Source organism: Musca vetustissima, unplaced genomic scaffold (assembly GCF_032173495.1).
Source record: "Musca vetustissima isolate MV318-11 ecotype Yass unplaced genomic scaffold, APGP_CSIRO_Mvet_v1 utg2323, whole genome shotgun sequence".
Lineage (NCBI taxonomy): Eukaryota > Metazoa > Arthropoda > Insecta > Diptera > Muscidae > Musca > Musca vetustissima.
In genome coordinates, this window is record NW_026878725.1 from 1 (window position 1) to 21,438 (window position 21,438).

The 21,438-nt window shown below is 37.9% G+C and overlaps 2 protein-coding genes across 2 annotated transcripts; one reads left to right on the forward strand and one right to left on the reverse strand.

Moving 5' to 3' along the window:
- Positions 1-3,198: 3,198 nt before the first annotated feature.
- Positions 3,199-8,315, forward strand: LOC133323481 (uncharacterized). Its single transcript, XM_061532404.1, has 10 exons — positions 3,199-3,342; positions 3,402-3,602; positions 4,051-4,278; positions 4,349-4,712; positions 6,331-6,510; positions 6,569-6,738; positions 6,809-6,953; positions 7,013-7,254; positions 7,630-8,104; positions 8,170-8,315. Exons 1-10 carry the CDS (start codon positions 3,199-3,201, stop codon positions 8,313-8,315), a joined length of 2,295 nt encoding a protein of 764 aa, XP_061388388.1.
- Positions 8,316-15,455: 7,140 nt separating this feature from the next.
- LOC133323489 (uncharacterized) lies at positions 15,456-21,012 on the reverse strand. Its single transcript, XM_061532411.1, has 5 exons — positions 20,871-21,012; positions 20,253-20,588; positions 19,983-20,183; positions 19,802-19,915; positions 15,456-15,575 (listed from the first exon to the last, which is right to left on the reverse strand). Exons 1-5 carry the CDS (start codon positions 21,000-21,002, stop codon positions 15,456-15,458), a joined length of 903 nt encoding a protein of 300 aa, XP_061388395.1. The 5' UTR covers positions 21,003-21,012.
- Between the last annotated feature and the right edge of the window lie 426 nt (positions 21,013-21,438).

Here is a 21,438-nt window from a genome sequence, read left to right on the forward strand (position 1 = left end):
AAGGAGATACCAAAAGGCGTGGATTTTTAAAGAAAATATTTAAGGAGATACCAAAAGGTGTGGATTTTTTAAAGAAAATATTTAAGGAGATACCAAAAGGCGTGGATTTTTTAAAGAAAATATTTAAGGAGATACCAAAAGGCGTGGATTTTTTAAAGAAAATATTTAAGGAGATACCAAAAGGCGTGGATTTTTTAAAGAAAATATTTAAGGAGATACCAAAAGGCGTGGATTTTTTAAAGAAAATATTTTCGGACTATAAGGCGTGGATGGGTGGCGTTGAGGATGATAGATACCAAGCAACGGCTCTGATTGGCTTTAACATGGTGAAGTCCAGGATTATCTTGGTCCATTTTTCATCTCAATTGTGGACACTGACCTCCCCGTGATGCCACCTGCGATGAAATAGTGAGCTAATAACTGCCGCGAGTTCACCCATAAGAACTATAAAAAAATGGGCTGAAGCGTCGGGTTAGTTTCCCACACTCGGAAAACCGAACCTACTATGAAAAAGCAAAGAAAGAGAAAACCAAACGCACCTAATGTTGACGACCCCCCTCAAACGTATAAAGGTTCACGATCTGCGAATCTGCACTTGGAATGTGCGCACGTTGTACAGAACAGGCGTAGTATTCGCTTTGGCGGATGTACTCAAGAAGTACAATGCCGATATTATTGCCTTACAGGAAATGCGATGGAAAGGGACTGGCGTAAGTAAATCAGATGATTACGCCCTATATAATAGCTGCCATGAAACGAGGCATGATTTTGGCTGCGGATTTATGGTTAACAGGAAAATAAAAGACCTCGTCTCCAGATTCACTCCAGTAGATGAGCGAATTGCTATAATCCCTATAAAAATGAAATTCTTCTACATCAGTCTCATTTGCGTCCATGCTCCGACCGAAGATAAAGATGAACAGACCAAGACATATTTTACGAGCGCATAGAAACAGCATATGATCGCTGCCCTGGCCATGACATTAGAATTCTGTTAGAAGATATTAATGCAAAAATCGGAAGGGAAAATATTTATGGCCCCACCGTTGGAAACATCAGACAACGGCATGAGGTTGATTGGCTTCGCGGCAGCAAACAACGTGGTAGTTAGCAGCACCAGATTTAAGCATCTCGATATACACAAGGCCACTTCCGATCGAACAACGAGAAATCAAATCGGTCATGTTATAATAGACGGAAAGCATTCATCCAGTGTTTTAGACGTCCGATCGATCCGGGGAGCGAATATCGATTCGGACCATTACCTTGTGGCAGCCAAGGTACACACCCGTCTTAATGTAGCAGCAAAGGTGCGATCTAATATAACACGGACATTTGACGTCAAAAAGCTGCAAACACAACAGATAGCAGAAGCCTACTCCGCTCAACTTACCCAACTGCTTGACGAAAGCACCCCTTGTCCCGATAATAATATAGAAGCACAGTGGCAGAGAGTTGCCACTACCAACAAACTGCAGCAAAAGCAACACTTGGGTAACAAAGACCACCATCAAGAAATCCGTGGTACGATCAGGAGTATCGTAATGCTACTGATATGAAAAACGCAGCGTATAGGCCAACCCTGCGGACAGTAGCAACACGTAATACGATGGAGAACTATCGGGAGAAAAGGAGAGAGGAGAAACGTATTTTCAGAAAAAAGAAGAAAGAACAAGAAAAACGTGAGCGTGAGCAAATCGAGATGTACAGTAGTCAGAATGAAGTCCGAAAATTCTACAACGGGTAAAACACCAAACCGAAGGCTTTGGTGCAGGCACATCCTCCTGTAGAGATAAAGAAGGAAACCTGGTGATAGATACAGACGACGTGCTGAGGATCTGGAAAAACTTCTGGTATCAAATAGTAGCAGTGAAGTGGATACCCCAGAACCAATAATAGATGACGGTATAGAGTGTATACCACCTAGCCAAGATGAAGTCAGAATATCAATCAATCGGCTTCAGAATAAAAAAGGAGCAGGTACCGATGGGTTACAAGCCGAACTATTCAAGACTGGACGCGCAATACGTCCAGTAGACTCGGACCAACTGTGGAACTTGAGAACTACAACTTCGAGATAGTCAAAGATTGTATATACCTTGGTACCGCCATAAACAAAACGAATGACATCACTTTTGAAATTCGGAGAAGGATAGTGATGACTAACAGATGCTACTATGGTCTGAGCAAACAACTCAAAAGCAAGGCCACCTCCCGCCAGACCAAACTCACACTCTACAAGACGCTGGCAGATGAGGCAGCTCTTGGAGTGTTTGAGAGAAAAATTCTCCGAAAGATCTATGGGCCAATCTGCGTTGACGGTGAATATCGCCGCCGAATGAACCATGTTGTACCAGCTATTCTCGGACATCGACATCGTTAGAAGTATTGAGCTGCAGCGACTACGTTGGCTAGGTCATGTTGTGAGAATGGGTGAAGATGCCCCAGCCCAGAAGGCTAATAAAAGCTAACCAGCTGATGTTTCACGCAGAAAGCCTCGAATAAGATGGAAAGATCAAATGGAAGACAATATCTTGGAATGTGGTCTTTCAAATTGGAAAAACTGCGCAAAAGACTGACGCGCCTGGAAATATTTTTTAAGCTCGGCTTAAGGAACGAAAGTTTTGTCACAAAGTAAGCTAAGCTAAGTAAGCTAAGCTAAGTAAGTAAGTGTTCGGGAATACTATTAGGTGTGGATTTTTTAAATAAAATATTAAGGAGACACTATTAGGTGCGGATTTAAAAAAAAATATTTAAGAAGGCACTAAAAGGCACTATTTTAACTAAAATATTTTGTAACGGATAATCAAACACTCTCTAATTTAATTCTCTTTTTTTTTGTTTTCTAAATATGAGCTCTTTCTGATTATGTTCCGCTCTCATCCCTTTAACAGCAAAAATCCGTTGCTAAGGTAAACAAATAAACATTTTTCGAATCACAAAAAAAAAACAGACAGTAGAAAATTAGCAGCCATCCATTCTGCCATCTACCACGACATTGATTTAATAAATTTTTCACACGAAGTACAAAGGCTCTAAGGTTCGAATATTTATTGGTTTTCCTGTTATTTGCCAGTTATCAAAAAAACGACCATCATAAAAATTAGGAAAACAAAAATAGAAACGGGAAAAAGGAAGACAAACAAACAACTCAACCTCTAGAAACAAACGAAAAACAACTTCGCACCTGAACTAATAATGAGTTCCACACCAAAATGGTATTGTCGCAACAAATCGCAACCGATGCATACCTTTGCGGAACTTTCCAAATTGGGCAATGACCTTAGAAGGATTACAAAACGTTTGGTTATCGATGTCAAGGTGGACATTTATAGTGAACATGTAAAAGGAAGCAGTGAGTGGGAAAAGGATTTGTAGTTAAAAAGAGTTTTTTTTCGTAGGACACCCTACTGGAGGAATGCGAACGTATTGTGGAATTATATTGGAGTTTAAAGGATCAATCGAACAATAAGGATTTCCAATCGCTGTCCAAGAAAATTAAACGCAGCCCTTACAATGCCTTACTGATGCAAAAATTCAATATAATTATGGAGCTAAATGATCGAAGATTTTGCCAGCTAACATTTGTCCTTAAGAAGACGGTAAGTAAAAAGGAGGGGAAAGAAAGGTTAATGTGATGTAATATATATATATATATATATATATATAGGAACTCCTTTTAGTACGTCTCTTGAGACTTCTTTCAATTCGTCTATAGAGACTCCTTCGATGTCGTCTAGTCAGTCTATAAGTGCTCTCTGTGTCTGATTGTCTATAAAGGCTCCCAGCTTTCCAACTGGTCTATAAATGGGCCCTGCACATTAAAATTTCCAGAAGGACTCCCATTGCCTTCACTTGAAAATGAAAGACTCTATTCCCTTTAATTTCATATCGTCTCTAAAAAACCCCCTCTCTTTTATAGTTTCTTCGAAAACATTTTATTAAAAAATCCACGAGAGACTCTTCGAAAATAGTCTCTCTGAAATATTTTATTTTAAAAATCCACACCTAAAAATATTCATTAAAATCCTATGGTTTTTTCCATTCTAGGTAAATTATCTCTTGAAAAAGTCTCTTCATTCCGAAGTCTGGATGAATTGGGCCCTACAAATAACACAACTCTACAATAAATGTCGAAAACCTCTAACGGTTGATGGGGAAAATACTGTGGAATCCAAGAAACCAGAAGACGAACAACTTAATGCCAATATCTGCAGCAATTTGTATCCGGCCCTGCTTCTGCCCTATAAGTCCATAGATTTTGCACATGTTTTGCAGGTAAGCCCCATCCCTTTCAAAAACCCTTTTTGAGATTTGTATCATTGAAAAAATTTTCGATTTTTTTTAGTTAGCCTCCCAGCAGCGTATTGAACAAAATTCTTTGGATCTAATGTTCGGTCTCTTCAATATGGGCGAACAGGAGGCATGGCGTGATACGACCAATGAATCGAATTGTTCCAGCATCGAAATATTACGAATTTTAACTTTAAACCTGACGGGAGATGGAGAATTTCAACAGTATTTGAATGAAAACAATCATGATTATGCTGCCCTGGCAATGAATCCGGAAATAGTGCGTGTGAACAGTGCCTCTCAGCGGGGTACAGCGGTGACACTGCGTAGTAAACATATTGACTTTTTTCTTCAGAATGAAAGGAGTTTTGTGGCTCAATTGATTGAGAAGGCATTCGATATTTGTCCGACAATATTTGGTAAGATTTTTTTAAGACTTTCAGGGTGGATTTTCAATGAGTTCCAAGGACAATCTAAGCTCTAGGCGTGGATTAAAAAAAAAAATATTTTCTCAAGGTCCAACGAAGGCGTGGATTTTTTAAATAATGGTTTTTCAAGGGCCAAATAAGTCGTGGATTATGCAAAGAATATTTTTTCCAGGTCCAAATAAGGCGTAGATTTATTAAATATTATTTTTTTCCAGGTCCAAATAAGGCGTGGATTTTTTATTAAAAAATATTTTTCATAGACCAACCAAAGCGTGGATTTTTTAAAGAATAGTGTTTCAAGGACCCACTAAGGCGAGGATGCCCAATGAGGCATGGATTTTGTTTTTAAGAATATTTTTTCGAGGATCAAATAAGACTTGGATTTTTTAAAGAATATTTTTTCAAGGACCAATCCAAGGCGTGGATTTGTTAAAGAATAGTTTTTCAAGAACCCAATAAAGCGCGGATTTTTTAAAGATTTTTTTTTGTCGAGGACCAAATAAGGCGTGGATTTTTTAAAGAATATTTTTTGTCGAGGACCAAATAAGGCGTGGATTTTTTAAAGAATATTTTTTGTCGAGGACCAAATAAGGCGTGGATTTTTTAAAGAATATTTTTTGTCGAGGACCAAATAAGGCGTGGATTTTTTAAAGAATATTTTTTGTCGAGGACCAAATAAGGCGTGGATTTTTTAAAGAATATTTTTTGTCGAGGACCAAATAAGGCGTGGATTTTTTAAAGAATATTTTTTGTCGAGGACCAAATAAGGCGTGGATTTTTTAAAGAATATTTTTTGTCGAGGACCAAATAAGGCGTGGATTTTTTAAAGAATATTTTTTGTCGAGGACCAAATAAGGCGTGGATTTTTTAAAGAATATTTTTTGTCGAGGACCAAATAAGGCGTGGATTTTTTAAAGAATATTTTTTGTCGAGGACCAAATAAGGCGTGGATTTTTTAAAGAATATTTTTTGTCGAGGACCAAATAAGGCGTGGATTTTTTAAAGAATATTTTTTGTCGAGGACCAAATAAGGCGTGGATTTTTTAAAGAATATTTTTTGTCGAGGACCAAATAAGGCGTGGATTTTTTAAAGAATATTTTTTGTCGAGGACCAAATAAGGCGTGGATTTTTTAAAGAATATTTTTTGTCGAGGACCAAATAAGGCGTGGATTTTTTAAAGAATATTTTTTGTCGAGGACCAAATAAGGCCTTGAGGAGGTTTTTCAAAGACCCTATAAGGCCTTGAGGATGTTTTTCAAAGACCCAATAAGGCCTTGAGGAGGGGTTTCAAAGAATAGTTTTTCAAAGACCCAATAACGCCTTGAGGAGGTTTATCAAAGATCCAATAAGGCCTTGAGGAGGTTTTTCAAAGACCCAATAAGGCCTTGAGTAGGGGTTTCAAAGAATAGTTTTTCAAAGACCCAATAAGGTCTTGAGAAGGTTTTTCTAAATAGGGATTTTTTTTAAGAATATCTTGAGAAGTTTTTTTCTAAAGATGGAAATGTTTTAAAAAATATCTTGAGGAGATTTTTCTAAGGAAGGAATTTTTTAAAGAATATCTTCATAAGGTATTTTTTGGTTAATTTTCAATGTGTCTCATGTTTTCAGGCCACTGCAATCACGATGATCTACATGAATACGTTTTACGAGGTATGCGTCTAATGTGGTCTTATGTGGGTATAATACTCGATCACATTATCCTCTGGTGGATAGATACACCGATATCATGCTATTCTCTATCACATGTGGACTCTATACGCAATTGGTTATATCTGCATAATGTTAGAGGTATGATCAAGACCCCATCTTTTCCCCAACAATATATAATATCCCTTCGAATTTTTAGATATTCCCGAACCTGTCTATTCGACGCTGCAAGGTATCGGGGAGATTCTGACAAATTTTGTTAGCAACAATTTGTGGGATCGTCTGTTTCGTTTGACCCTAATATCGGCCACGGCTCAAACGGGCACCGTCGAACAATTTCTGGAGCAGTATAAACAATCACCGAAAAATGTAAGTCCACCCCGAAACCTTGGATGTCAAAAAATAAATTTTTGAAATTTCTCTTTTTTCACCCGCACAGCAATTTGGCACACCCACTGGAACCGTTTGGATTGCCATCTTTACAAATCTAATAAATCTAAGCAATAATTATTTTCAAAATTCCGATTTTACGAATTCCAGTTTGCTACCAGTTTCCGAACAAATTCCCATACTTCATAGAATTGGTAATGCTCGGAGTCTGAGTTCTTGAATTTGTATTAAAATGCCTTTTGTTTCTTTGCAGATCATTCGGTCCACAGTATGCGCCTCTGGGTCAAAGAAGAATGCAAAAAGTTATGCAACGAATGGAAAATGGATCGTTTCTTTCAGATATTGGAAAATGATGTGCGCCTGTGTCTGCAAGCTTTTACAAATTTTAAACTGCCAAAATTAACTGCCGATCTGACAGATATCCTGATGTTGGTCTGTGTCGCTTTGCGTACGAAATTGATATGCGAGATAAATGTTAATATTGATAAATTGAAGGTAAGTTAGTATGGCCTATATATAGGAATTTGGAAAACTGGGCTAGGGAACCATAACTTATGTAAAACTGACTCGTAACCTTGTATGAGAACGTGGTAATATATTGTCAATTTCCCGAAAATAAGTTTTTTCACCAAGAATCCGGAATGCCAAATTACAGCCATGTCGGGCCGAAAACTAAAAAACTCTGGGTGGGTCCTTCTTTTTATGGGGTCTATGTCAAGAAATTTACGTACATACCTCGAAAATCTCCAACAAACATGCATTCACAATATGCAGGTCCTCGTTGCCATTTTTTGAGCACCACTGGTATAAATGCACCTCTGTAAAACGGACTGATTTGTATCTCGTTCTCTCTCTCCCAATTTCTTTCAGAAAACCACCGATGAATGTGTTCAAGTCCTCTCCGATGTCTGTCGCCTACTAAGTTTGGCGAATTTTACCCTCTGCTTCCCTTCGGGTTCATATTGGCAACGGAATTCGTATGACAACGAGAAATCCAGTGAATATGTTGGTTATGTTCTCGATCAAATAATGTTGCCCTGCATTAAGGCTACCAAAGATGTTGTAATTTTAAAATTAATATTAAAAATTATATGCGAAGCATGGTTAGATTACATTTATCAGAGGCATATACGATTTAGTGTTAATGGGGCGGTGCGTCTCCTCAACGATTTCGATGATGTTCGAGAATGGATTCTGAGTTGTTCGCTGTTGGATCAACTGCATTTGGAAAAGCTCAGCAATCATGAAGTGTTGCGCATGTGTAAGGGTGTGGGTAAAATTCTGTTGCGCAAACCGGAGGATATTATTGCCATATCACAATCGCCAACGTTCGATAAGAAAACCTGTAAACCAAAAAATCTAATATTTGTTGAGGGAATTATAGTAATTATATTTTTCCTCTTTTTCCAGCTGCTGGTGATGGTGATCCTGCACCCCAGGAAACTCAATTACCCTCGGAAATGTTCGTCTCCAATCAGAAACATTGGCTTCAATTGCGTGCCAATAAATCGACATTTTTCTTTTTCCCTCTTTGCTGTGGAGATACCAGTGTTTAAAATGGCATTTATCTTAGATAGAACTTTTTTAGTTATATTTATATAATTTTTTTGGAGGATGTACAATTAAGCCGCATCGGTTTTTTTGTAGTTGTATATCTTGCTATATTTTGCAAAATCAAACGAAGCTTTAATAAAAATCTATGAGATATTAAAATTAGAAACTGGCCCACTACATTTATTTTGGAAGGGTATACTCCTATTCTAAAAAAATAAATCTTCTTTAGGTCGTGTCTCCCGGGCAAACAGAGAAATACATACATATACAGGGTGAGATAAAAAAATGCTACAAAGTCAAACGCCACAATTTTTACATTTTTTTATTATTATTGAATGAATGCAAATAGAATCAAATTTTAGAATAAGTTTAGATTTGGTCACCTTTGGCACGAATTGGTCACCTTTGGCACGAATTATGGCCTTCAAGCGGCCAATGAAACCGTCACACACTGCCCGAATGTTGCTCTGCGGTATTTTGGCCCATTCCCGGCGAAGCGCTTGCTTGAGGTAATCGACACTTCGGTATTTTTAGTGTCAACCATGCTTTCCAAAATACTCCAGACACAATAGTCCAACGGATTGGTATCGGGAGATTTTTATGGCCATTTGAAATGAAGCGAAGAACTTCATTTTGTAACCTTTCTTTTGTAACCATTCCTGTTGGAATGTCCAAGGTATGCGGCCAAAATGTTCCGTGCCCAAGGCTTTAGTACACCCTCCAGAATATTTTCGCGATAATATTCGGCATTTATTCTGACGCCACGGTTGATTAACACGAGCGGAGAGCGACCATCGGCTGTTATGGCGGCCCACACCGTCACCATGGCCGGCGATTGATATCTGATGGCCAACCAAAGGTGCACCTTTTTAACTGACCACTTTGGCAAGTAAACACGATCATTTGGTTTGTTGACAAACTGCTGGACAAGGAATGTTTTCTCATCGGAGAAAACCAAATTCGGCAGTTCACCACTTTCGGCCAAGCGAAGCAACTCTTTAGCTCTTTTGAGTCTATTTTCTTTCTATTGCGATGTAAGTTTTGGCACTTGTTGGAATTTCAATGGCTTTACCCGAGCTCATTTTTATACCCTTCACCACACTGTGGTACAGGGTATTATGTCTTTGTGCATATGTTTGTAACAGGCAAAAATAATCGAGATAGACCCAAGGTTCCTTTTGAGAATATGCATAGAATCACTTTCTGAGTCGATTTATGCATGTCCGTCCGTCCGTCTGTCCGTGTGTAGATGTTAAATTGTAAACAAAGTACAGGCCGCATTTGTGGTCCGAATTGGATGAAATTTGGCACAGCTCATTTGTTTGGCCCAAGGACGAACCCTATTGAAATTGGGAAAAATCGGTTCAGATTTAGATATAGCTCCCATATATATTTTCGTCCGATTTAATGTAAACGGTCCCCATATATCTTTCGATTTGCACGAAAATTGGCACAGCGTAATGAATTAGCTCTAGAATTTCATAAAAATCGGTTCAGATTTAGATATAGCTCCCATATATATCTTCGTCCGATTTAAGGTAAATTGTGTACCAAAGCCCATATATATCTTTCGATTTGCACGAAATTTGGCACAGCATAATGAATAAAGTATAGAATGATGTATGCCAAGTTTCGTGAAAATCGTTTCAGATTTAGATATAGCTCCCATATATATCTTCGTCCGATTTAAGGTAAATTGTGTACCAAAGTCCCTATATATCTTTCGATTTGCACGAAATTCAGCACAGCGTAATGAATAAGGTCTAGAATGATGTATGCCAAGTTTCGTGAAAATCGTTTCAGATTTAGATATAGCTCCCATATATATCTTCGTCCGATTTAAGGTAAATTGTGTACCAAAGTCCCTATATATTTTTCGATTTGCACGAAATTTAGCACAGCGTAATGAATAAGGTCTAGAATAATGTATGCCAAGTTTCGTGGCAATCGGTACAAATTTAGATTTAGCTCCCATATATAGCTTCGCCCGATTTTAGGTAAATAGTCCACTAAAGTCCCTGGAAATCTTTTGGTATAGCGTTCTGAATTAAGTCTAGAATGATGTGTGCAAAGTTTCGTGACAATCGGTTCAGATTTAGATATAGCTCCCATACATATTTTCATCCGATTGAAGGTAATTGGTGTACCAAAGACCCTATATATCTTTCGATTTGCACGAAATTGGGCATAGCGTACTGGCATTTGGGTCTATAATAATTTGTGCTAAGTTTCATGAAAATCGGTTCAGATTTAGATATAGCTCCCATATATATTTTCGTCCGATTTTATGTAATTGGTGCTCCAAAGTCCCTATATATCTTTCGATTTGCACGAATTTTGGTATAGGGTACGTTGGTCAGCTAAGTACTTCGCTTTGTTACAAGAGACATTTGGGTTTGAAAGGTTTTTTGTATAGAAGCAATAGCTTCTGGGGAAAATATCCCAACAAAAAACTAAGGAAACTGATGAGGATCAGCGGCGTGATCCGAAACTATAGTCTTCCCTGCCTTTGCCCTCGGCAATCAATGCCATACATTCTCCACTAATAAATAGTTGTTTTTTATAAAAACAAAATACAAATGGTATCCGAAATAAACCGCCAACACTACTGAAGTACTGAATTAAGTCTAAAATGATGTTGCTAAGCGGCGTGAAAAGATCCATAGCAAGGCCGAATGACACAACGTACTGAAGGAATATAAATTAGTCTCTGGCAATTTTCCCTGAAATCGGTTCAGATATAGATATATAACAAAAACGCGTCGTTTGTTGGGATACATATGTAGAATATACCCAAAGTGGTGAAGGGTATCATATAATCGGCCCAGCCCGACTTTACTACTTTCCTTACTGGTTTAATAATTGACGAATGGAATATTTCGATATGTTCAGCTCACGAGCCATCGGCCACTGCGTCGTGGGTTTCGATCAAGTCGCTTCTTTACCTTTCGAACCATTTATGCTGATGTTACTGTTTTCTTCTGTCCACTTACTCAAGTTTCGTTTGACACGGTTTTCTGTCAAATTGGTTGTAATTTGGTATTTGCATACTTATAACAGTACCACCACATCTCCGCAGTAAACATTGACCCAAGTCGAGATTTTTGGATATGTTTTTCAACCGAATTTATTTGTAATTTTGTATTCTCATTGGCGGTCAAATCTCACTACCCCCGAATTTAGCCCCATATAACGGTAGCCCAACTATTAGATATTTTGAGAATTTCAATCATCTTTTTCTCATGCAATTTTCGGGATGTTCAAGGTCCTATCATAACATGAGTTTTCTCAATGGGCCGAATGGCAAATCACAAACACTTCAATAGGAAAATGTGCCGTGGACCTTAAAAACGGCTTGGTCAAAACCTACATTGAAAACATATTGCTAATAAGTTTTTTATCCGAACTACTGGCTCTTCTGTAGGAAAATTCTAGAACTATAAAAATACTTTGTATGAGACGTTAAAGAAAAATTGGAATGCCACTTCAATTGAAAAATACGATCAGTCAATTTCGTGAAGAAGATGTTGTACTCATCAAGAACCCAAAATAAAAAATTAAGACTACTCCGAAAGTGTGCAAAATGGGGCTTTATCAAAACAAGTGGCACCCAAACTAAGGTTTTTGGACGTTTTAAAAGCATCTCCCTCACGATTTGATGTGCGAGAATAAAAACACAACGTTGTGTGCCAAGTTAGGGCTGTAGGGATATTTTGAGCTGATGTGTGAGAGATCGCATTGTTATGTTGGACAATGATTCCTTTTGTCTTATTCATTCCCCAAGGACTTCAGGTAAACGAATCGTGTTGTACTACTTAAAGAAAATCAGCCAACCTTACACTTCGGATGCTGTTTAAATTCAGATTTTATTGTAAAATCTTTTTCCTTAAGAACTACATAAACTAATCTTACTTAGCCTAATCTCAGACACAAATGTTTATCGATAAACTCTTTTTTGTAAGAATAAAATTTGATATATGGAGACTTCTCCCACCATGTTCTTCTGTTTCGCCGAAGAAACAGGTGATCATTTGCTTCGAAGGGCATCTTCTACGAGCAGTTTCGTTGAATTTAGCCCATCCTCGAAGACCCACACGGTTCATTAGCTGTTTTATTTCGATTGGCGATCTTATGACCTTTGAAGAACCGCGATTGCATTTTTACAAAATTTCTTTGCACTAATCGACACTGTTTTTTATCGATTGAGAAATTGTGTTTTTTCACATTTGCTCTGGATGTCTTTCAGCTCTATATTATTCAAAAATAAAATATGCTATTACAGACAACAGAGTATATGTTACCAGTGGTGATCAGTGGACTGCATTTATATTCAACATAAAAAGTCCCAACTTCGCCAATGACTTCTTCATCTCATCTTATGTGTTTCTTAAAAAGATTCATCCTTGTTAATTGTTTCATCTAACTGTTAGTTATACATCGATTAACTATTTTATAACCCATCATTTTCAGAAGGAACGTTTGTTGTGTTTTTCATCTAATCCGGTTCTGACTCCTCTCGTTCCTGGTTCAAAAATATTGCAATCTTGATCGCCTGTGACCAACTAGTTTCTGGTGAAAAGTTTAGGTTTAGGTCGCCAATTGAATGAATGCAGCGTGTCGTGAGGTCCTAGACCACATGCCCATTACGAATTGAGACGGCTGCACCATCTTTGTCTTAGTTGGGCTAAAACCACTCTCGTTTTCCCAGACACCTGTCGTTCTGCTGATGCTTTGGGTGGTGACTAGAATCCAAGAACTGAATTCACATGATATTGTTACATAACCTGCACCACTACTTTCGTGTGAATTGTATTCATTCCTGCCCGATAGTCCTGTTGATTTAGAGGTTTTATTTTATTTTATTTTTCTTATACCCTATATCGATCGAAAAGATCGATCTTCAAGATCCTGGTTAGGAGAATTCTATCCATGAGATTTTTACATGTATGACTATCTATAGCAACCACTCAGATATTGATTTGATCATGTAGGGTAAGACCTTCGCCTCCTCATGTAAATGGTGGTGCCATAAGGTGGCACCCTGCCATAGTTCTCAGGGCGACATTCTGACAGGTTTGAATATTCTTCCTCTTCTTATCGCTTTCATTCGCAAACGACACCGACGGCGCAATTGCGTTACAACAAGGCTTTTTTGTCACCACCCCAATAGCTGCCGCTAATCAACTTGAGGGCTTTGTTCCTACTTCTAATTTGACTGCAAAACTCCGCGAGCGAATTAAATAAGCAATCAGATATTACTCTAAATATTTTGAACAGTTCCGAGGATATCACCCGTTCTTAGGGGACTCTTTGTTTCACTCTACGGATCTTCGGTTTCTTGTTACTGGATTCCACATATGAATGGCGTCCGCACATATACATATATTCAAAGTAGGTCGGAGATTGGTTTTCTCTATATCCTCGAACAGCTTTGTGCGATTGACATTATCGAAAACTTTCGATTTGTCAAGAGCCAAAAAAAAAAAACTGTTCTATTGCACGGTGTGTTATGTGCATCTTGCAAAATCCATGTTGATGTTGGGCAAATGGAAACCTAGACCTAATTCGCATTAGGCAATTGGTAATTGTTAGTGTGTGGGCGAGAAAGCTGAACGGTTCTCATTTCTCCCATCTACAAACTACATAATTGAGGCTATAAATTATCCATAATATAAATCAGAATCTACTTCTCACCAGAGGAATGATTTATGCCTCAATCGCCTTGGCTACTGGGGACAAAAGTGAAGTCAGCCTCTACAATTTACCTCTTCTGGTATCCTTGTCTGGCTTTCGTAGCGTGACAACCTCGCCAAATGTTCAGGCTTCAGGAACAATGTGGGTGGCTAACGACAGATTAAGTACAACTCTTAAATACTCTAAACGGGGCCAACGCTTTGGATAACGTAGCGTTTTGAATACCATCTGCAACATCGCCCTTCCTACATTGTGGTCGTATATCCAATCATTTCATTTGGTTTTTTCTTTCTAGTTTAGCTTAAGATCGAAGTTTTGTAGTGAAAGGGAAAGCCAGAGCGCGAATCTACACACCCGTCATTATGTGTGGTGTTTCACGGTTGGTTTTGCGCCACATCAGGCATATTGGACTATGTGGCTTTGCAAATACAATTACGAAATGACATCTGTCAATTAAATTCAAAGCTATGAAGGTCCCACAATTTACATCAACTCCAGAAGCAGTCCCTTTCAAAGTAGATTTTTTTAGCGATGGATATTAGTGCACACACCTACAATTGCTTCCACAATATGCGCATGTTTTTGTGCAACATTTAGGTTTAGAACGCTGAGTGGTCTTGAGTGGTGATCTATGAACTGTCGATTAAAAGAACCTCTTCAGATCTGTCACAGTTACGTCGTTAAATGTGACAGCCGTTCTGTCATCCTTCCAGGATTCGAGAGTGACTTAACCATTGTCCACAATTTATTTATTCCTGCCCCAATATTGCAAAATTTCAGGTTGTCTGACCACTTTTTCCGCATATGCCTGCTCATAGTTGACTTCAAGTATGAGTTATTTCGCTTTTGGGTCTTCAGGTGTTGCCTGCTTTGCATCTGCTGGGATGTTTGGTCTCACTTCGAGTATTCATGCCTCGGGAATTCCCCACTGCTACTTTATAACCTGAGGCATCGGTCAGATCTTTGAAACGTCGATTAGTAAAATCTCTGAATCCTTGTCAATTAACTTTACCACGGTTAAGGAAAGTATAGGTCGGAACTCTGTTGTTTATATACAATTTTTTAAGGAAAAACTATTTGGGTACTTTCTATATTAAAATAACAATATCTCATTTTTTAATTAATGCTCAAGATCGGTAAAAAATAGGAGTAGTTCCTAAAAATAATTTTCAAAAAAAATGTTTTCTATATAAAAAATGTATTTATTTTGAATAATAATTAATAAATCATCATTAAACTTATAATAATTAATAAATATAAACGAATTTGCTTCTTGTGCGGAGGATTTAATTAATTAAATATTTGATATCATTTTGATTGGATAGAGTAGTTGAGTAGTGTATGCTGTAAGTACGATATGTTGTGATTATGGTGGTGACGGTGCTTCTGATGATGGGTGTCGTGTCTTTGTCATAATGCCATGTTGTCCTCCTACTCCTCCTACACACCTAGGCTGGCACTTTACGGCTGATAATTTTAATAAGGTCATCGACACGTTCACTTTTACCAGAAAATTGTTTTGGATGTGGTCCAATCATTTGAATAATAGCCGCAACATCGGGTGATACCTAGAAAAACAAGAGAATTTTGTTTTGTAATTAAGAATAATAATAAATGCAATTATTAAATATGTATATAAGTAGGAACCGTGTTTTTCCGTCATAATAAAATAAATTATTTTTTTTTGTTGCTACAATTTAAAAGATTGCAAAATATACAATTCTAGAAAACGCCCACAGTTTAATATAATTTATTCGAGGAAGGAAACACTCATAACTGATTCGATATTTTGGTTCCAAAAAAATATACATATCATAGATGAAAGACGCAAAGCCCAAATCAAATCGTGTCCATTTAATTTTCTCAGGAGTCAGAAGATTTTTCGCCGCCGTCCACCTGGCAAATGCAGCTACAAGAGTTCGTTGCGATAGATCGCATCTGTCTACTTGTCAGATTATTTTTTATTGTTAATGTGGGTTGTAAAGAGAGTTGCTTCTAACCGACATAACACAAGAAACAAAAATCAATAGGAGGACTGGAATTTACAGAAGCACCTTCTGGCGACCAAATGAAAATGGTGGTTTTGGAAATAAGTGAAGTGAAATGGTTTATGAATATCTATAATTTAATGTTCTTCGGTGTTAGAAGAAATTTCGAGACCGTCGACTCGGCAGACGGAGCTACAAGAGTTCTTAACGGAAAGGAACATGTTACGATGTATCACATATGGTTATTTGGCACATATATGTTTATTTGTTTTATGTAGGTTAGAGGACCTCCGGATTGGAACAGTTTCTGGAGAAATTTATGTGAGTACCTGCCTATTGACCTACCTCACGGTGGCTGAGCCACAGACGGAATTACGCCCACCAGCTCCTTCTAATAAATGCTTCACGAGCAAAACTACTTAAACAACTAAAGATCCGATCGCCTTCAAGAGCCCCACTGAAATCCCACCCGCCCCTCCATTCGATATACCCATATTTGCTAAATCTCTAATGTCATCATAGTAACAGCATTCCGTCGGTATATGCTTGCAGTCTTCTGTCATCCCCCACCCACATAAATTCGTCTGGGACAGGCCTCTTTTATCCAGAAACGCATTGAGAGAACTATGCCCCGTCAGTAAGGAATCAGTACTTAAGCCGAAGCGAAAGTCTGGCCGGTCCACTACCAACGTTGCGTCACGAATAAATTCGTATGTCACCCTCCCTTTGTCCCGAAGGATAGTGCTGTACCGCCTATTATCCCCATCCACCAGATCAGAAGGCCTGGGCCAATCATCCTCAAGCCGCGCTAAAGCTTATACATCTCACCTCAAGATCAAGCGACGCGGAGCCAAGCAGCACTTGCAACGCCTCTGTGGAAACAGTGCGGCACACATTGGCAAACGTGCTAACATGACGACCTGCTGACACGAAAGGAGTCGAAAATGAACCAATAAATATATTATTGCCCTCGTTGAAGATGTTAAGTAAGTATATCCGACCAGAAACAAATATGTTTCCAACATTCGAAAGGTATAGTCTATAGCCATCAAAAAGGAAGCCATTCGAAACACTTTGTATATCCCGAAACGGGAAGGCAGAGAGTGTTTGGCGCCATCTCAAGGTATAAAATGATTCATTTAACCATAGATTTGTTCAGTAGTTATGTACAGGCATTTATATTCTTAATATAGGAATAATTCCAATTTTGGTTATGCCGCTCAACAGGCATATAAGGCTCAACAGGCATTATTACGAAATTACGTCTGCCAATTAAATTCAAAGTTAAGAAGGTTCGACATTTTGTCTCAACTCCAGAAGCAGTCCTTTTCAAAGCAAATTTTTGTTCTGCGATAGATAATTGTCCACACCCCTACAATTGCTTCCACGGTATACGTATGTTTTTGTGTATCCTTTAGAAGTGAGATTAAGGGTTAGGACGCTAAGTGGTCTGGCAACATTTCTTGTGTTGCTTTGGGAACCTAGGTTCGAATTCTAGATCGGCACATGCTTTTCCGCCTTGAAATTATTCGGTTTGCTGACCAGACCTATGATACAACAAATTTTACAGCGTCCAGCAAATGGGATGAATTATAAATGGATTCTTAGGAGTAATCTATGGTTCTGTATAAGTAATCACAAGAAGAACTCCAATGAGAATTGGATAAGGAAGCAAATCCTGTCAAGAAATTGAGTCTAATATAAGAAAATCCTACTGTTCCTTGTACAAAAGATAATATTCGACCGGGAACAATTATTTTTCCGAATTTTTGAAGGTATAAACATATGCGAGGAATCCGACAAATTCTACAGCGACCAGAGTATGGGATGAACTACAAATTGATTCCTCGGAGTCTGTGATGCTGTACAAGTTATCACACTAAAAATTCCAATGGGAATCAGATGAGGAAGCAAATCCGCTCACGAAATTGAATCGAAAATAGGAAAATCCCGAAGAAGGCTATACCCATCACAATGTGAATCATTCGGAAAACCTTGTAAATCCCAAAACGGGTCCGTATTCCAACACCATAGAGTGGTTGTGGCGCCACCACCAGGTATCACTTTAAGCATATAACCATAGAAAGTTAGGTTATATTCAGGAAGTTATATCCTTAAAATTTTGTTTTCGAAATTTCTTCGGTTTGCTGGGCAACTGTATGATCCGACAAGTCCAGTAAACATATTTTTAACGGTTATATACCGAAAGTTATATTCTTAAAATGTTGCAATGCGTAAACGAGAAGTATCCATTTTTTCGGTTTCCGGGGCAATTTCATGGTCCGAAAAATCCTACAGGGACTAGCATACGGGAGGAATTCATAATGGATTATTCACAATCCTCTGCCGGTGTTGTGGGTGAGTTATCCCCAGAAGACTTCCTATGGATCAGAATTGGATGAGTTTTTCATCCGTTATATACAGAAATTAATAAGATGGTACAATGCTGAGATTATTCCCAATCCGCTACGGTTGTTGTGTGTAAGTTATGCCTAAAAAAGCTCCGATGGTTCAGAATCGGTTGAGTTTTTCAACGGTTATATACAGAAATTTATGTTTATAAGATGGTGCAATGCAAGCGGGAAAGACATTTTTTTTAATTTCTCCGGTTTGTTGTCCAGCTGTATGATCCAACAATTTTTTACAGCCGCTAGGAAGGAATGCATTTTGTATATGAGTGATCCCGAGGAGAGTTCTGATGAATCAAAATTGGATGAGGAAACAAGCAAGGCCAAGAAATTTTGTTCCTTGTTTGGCATAGCCGAAACTTCCACCTGTCCATAGAAGAAAAATTGAGACTTTCGTCTATGGACAAAGTCAAAACCCGGGTATTTTGAAGAAAATTAATTTAAGAGGAAGAGCGTTTTCGCCTGCTTATAGTCTTAAAATCAGTGCCGAAGTCAGCCTATTATAGGACAAATCAAGAACTTCAGATGAGAGTTCCGATCAAAATTGGATGTGGAAGTAACTTAGGCCTTGGTTCGCATAGCCGAATTTTCCACTTGTCCATAGAAAAATGAGCATGCTCCAAATATGATGCAGGTGAGACGGGACCGTTCAATGCCAAATGTTCGCTTTCTTATAGCCCGCCTATTAATAGGACAAACCAAGAACTTCATCCAGAAAAAAAGGAAATATTTGGTATGACTCGTGGAAAGGTGGAATCATCAACCCATGCTCCAAATATGAGGCAGGTGAGATGGGAGGATCATTGATTCAGAGGGATTCGAACAATAAGGAATAATTCTATTTACTATTCCCTCTCAGATTTTAATTGTTAAGATTTGTTCCTTGGTTCTCATAGCCGAATTTTCCTCCTGTCCATAGAAGAAGGATGGGATCTTTAAAGGGCAGGATCATTGCATTAAAGGGCAGGATCATTGCTATTATCCCTCCCAGGCGATTTTAATTTTTGTGAACTTCATTCAGAAAAAAATGTTTGGTGTGGCTCTCATCTGGAATGATGCAGATGAGATTAGACCGTTTAAAGGGCAGGTTCATTGATTCAAAGGGTATTCAAGTGAAGGGGAATCATTCTATGTACTATTCTAGAATTTCTCTTCATGAGGTTTGGCACTACGTCAGATCTTAATATGATTGGATGAAGCAAAATCTAAGATTAATTATGCCAAACATTCTAAAACCCCCGTTTTTTAATTTTCATCAATGCTTCACTGGTGTAAGAATTATCCTCTCAAGGACATATTAAAACAAACTTTCTTTAAAAAGATTACCATTCTGGTTCCACATTTTGATTATGCCCTACGTTATTTATATACCTCACAAAAATCAAGTATTGAACTTACCTCCAAAAATCTAACCAAAGCCTTGCAGGCACGGAAAATTTGATCTTCATTCGGGCTGCTCTGGAAGAATTGCAAAATAGCCATGGCCAATTCGATGGCAACATCGTCGAATACCTTAAAAATAGAAAAAAATATGCGTTAATAATTCTGTGCACCGCATATCCTTTTTTCTTCCACCTACCACAGTCTTAACTTCCTTAATGGCAATATTATAGAGCATCATGGTGCCGGTATTTTTCAATGCTGGACAATTTGAAAGTATACAATGGACGGCAACTTTGGTGGTGACACGAATATTGGAAATTGTCTGGCCCATATATTCCCATTCGGAAATGTACAGCAGCCATTCTGAGGGGCTGACATGTTCGAAGAGATTGCACATCTAAGAAATAAAGAACAAAATGAATTTATTAACAAATATTCAAAATATTGACGGAATATTTTAACTTACAAACATAGCCCATGCCTGTTGCTCCTCGGGTGTATGCTTTTCAATGTCATAACCAAAATTCATTAGGGTGTGATCCCGACGATCCTGATGCAGAATAATAATAACATCATCTTTCAATGCAGCATAGGCCAAGGTGCGAATCATATGTATCCGGGTATCGGGTGAGAAGGTCTGTTCGCGCAGCACACGTTGTACGAATACCAGGAAATTATCACCCAATGCCCATGAACCTTCATCTTCAATCAAATACTGATGTAATTCTTCAATCGCCACCTCTTCGTCTTTGGTGATTTTACCATCCAACAATTTTACCAGGCATTCCAATTCAGTCTTAATCTGAGGGGAATAATAGAAGAAAAGGAAGGGTTTAATATATTTAAAACTTCTAGGGATAGCAATCTCCTAAGTGTTGTACAGACTATCGATTCGAATGACAGGTCTTTGTAAATTTTTACTTTTGCAAATTATGACCTTTCAGGTTTGCCAGTTTTCAAATATCCAATGCTATCGTACAATCAAAAATCTATGAAAAAGCTGTCATTGAAATCTGATAGTCTGTACTCGCCTTAAGAAATTAGATTTATTGGAATTATTTATTTAATATTTATTTCGACTCACATTAATGTCTTTGCATGTTAGGGCGGGTTCACGTGGAATTTCCTTTTCCTCTGTTGATTTTGAACGTTCTTTGCCATTCTGTGGGGGTTGAGTTTGCGTCACCGGTGATGTTTCACTGTTTGTGTCCGACATTTTGTTTTTGTTGTTGGTTGTTTGAATCCGTTCGGTGTTCTATTTGTTACGGTGACGGTAGATGTGTTGCAGTTCTTGCGGCTAAAATTAAATATTTAGAAACATTTATTAAAAACAATGTTTTTTTTGTTTTGCTTTTTGACGTGTATACTTAATAATAAATATTTGGATAAAATATAGAAATAATAAACAATGCAAAAATGATCTGATAAGCTATTAGAAAATAACAAATATACATGATCAATATAATGTTATTTGTATAGTATATTCTGTATTGGGTCAACAGGACCAGATACATTGATAAACCGATTTTTTTTCAATTTTAAGGATATACTTGAGTTTGAAATTTTGGAATCGTAATAATTTAAAGTCGTAATTTCAATACTGGACAATATCAGAGTCGAATCACAGATTCTGACGTGCAGAAAAACAATAG

Excerpts from the sequence above, each read along its gene's own strand:
- LOC133323489 (XM_061532411.1), bottom strand. The coding sequence starts at position 21,002 with ATGTCGGACACAAACAGTGAAACATCACCGGTGACGCAAACTCAACCC. Across the intron at positions 20,184-20,252 it reads AACAGGCATGGGCTATGTTT|ATGTGCAATCTCTTCGAACA; the intron begins GTAAGTTAAAAT and ends TTTATTTCTTAG. Across the intron at positions 15,576-19,801 it reads CTTTGGTTAGATTTTTGGAG|GTATCACCCGATGTTGCGGC; the intron begins GTAAGTTCAATA and ends TTGTTTTTCTAG.
- LOC133323481 (XM_061532404.1), top strand. The coding sequence starts at position 3,199 with ATGAGTTCCACACCAAAATGGTATTGTCGCAACAAATCGCAACCGATG. Across the intron at positions 3,603-4,050 it reads CATTTGTCCTTAAGAAGACG|GTAAATTATCTCTTGAAAAA; the intron begins GTAAGTAAAAAG and ends TTTCCATTCTAG. Across the intron at positions 7,255-7,629 it reads TTAATATTGATAAATTGAAG|AAAACCACCGATGAATGTGT; the intron begins GTAAGTTAGTAT and ends AATTTCTTTCAG.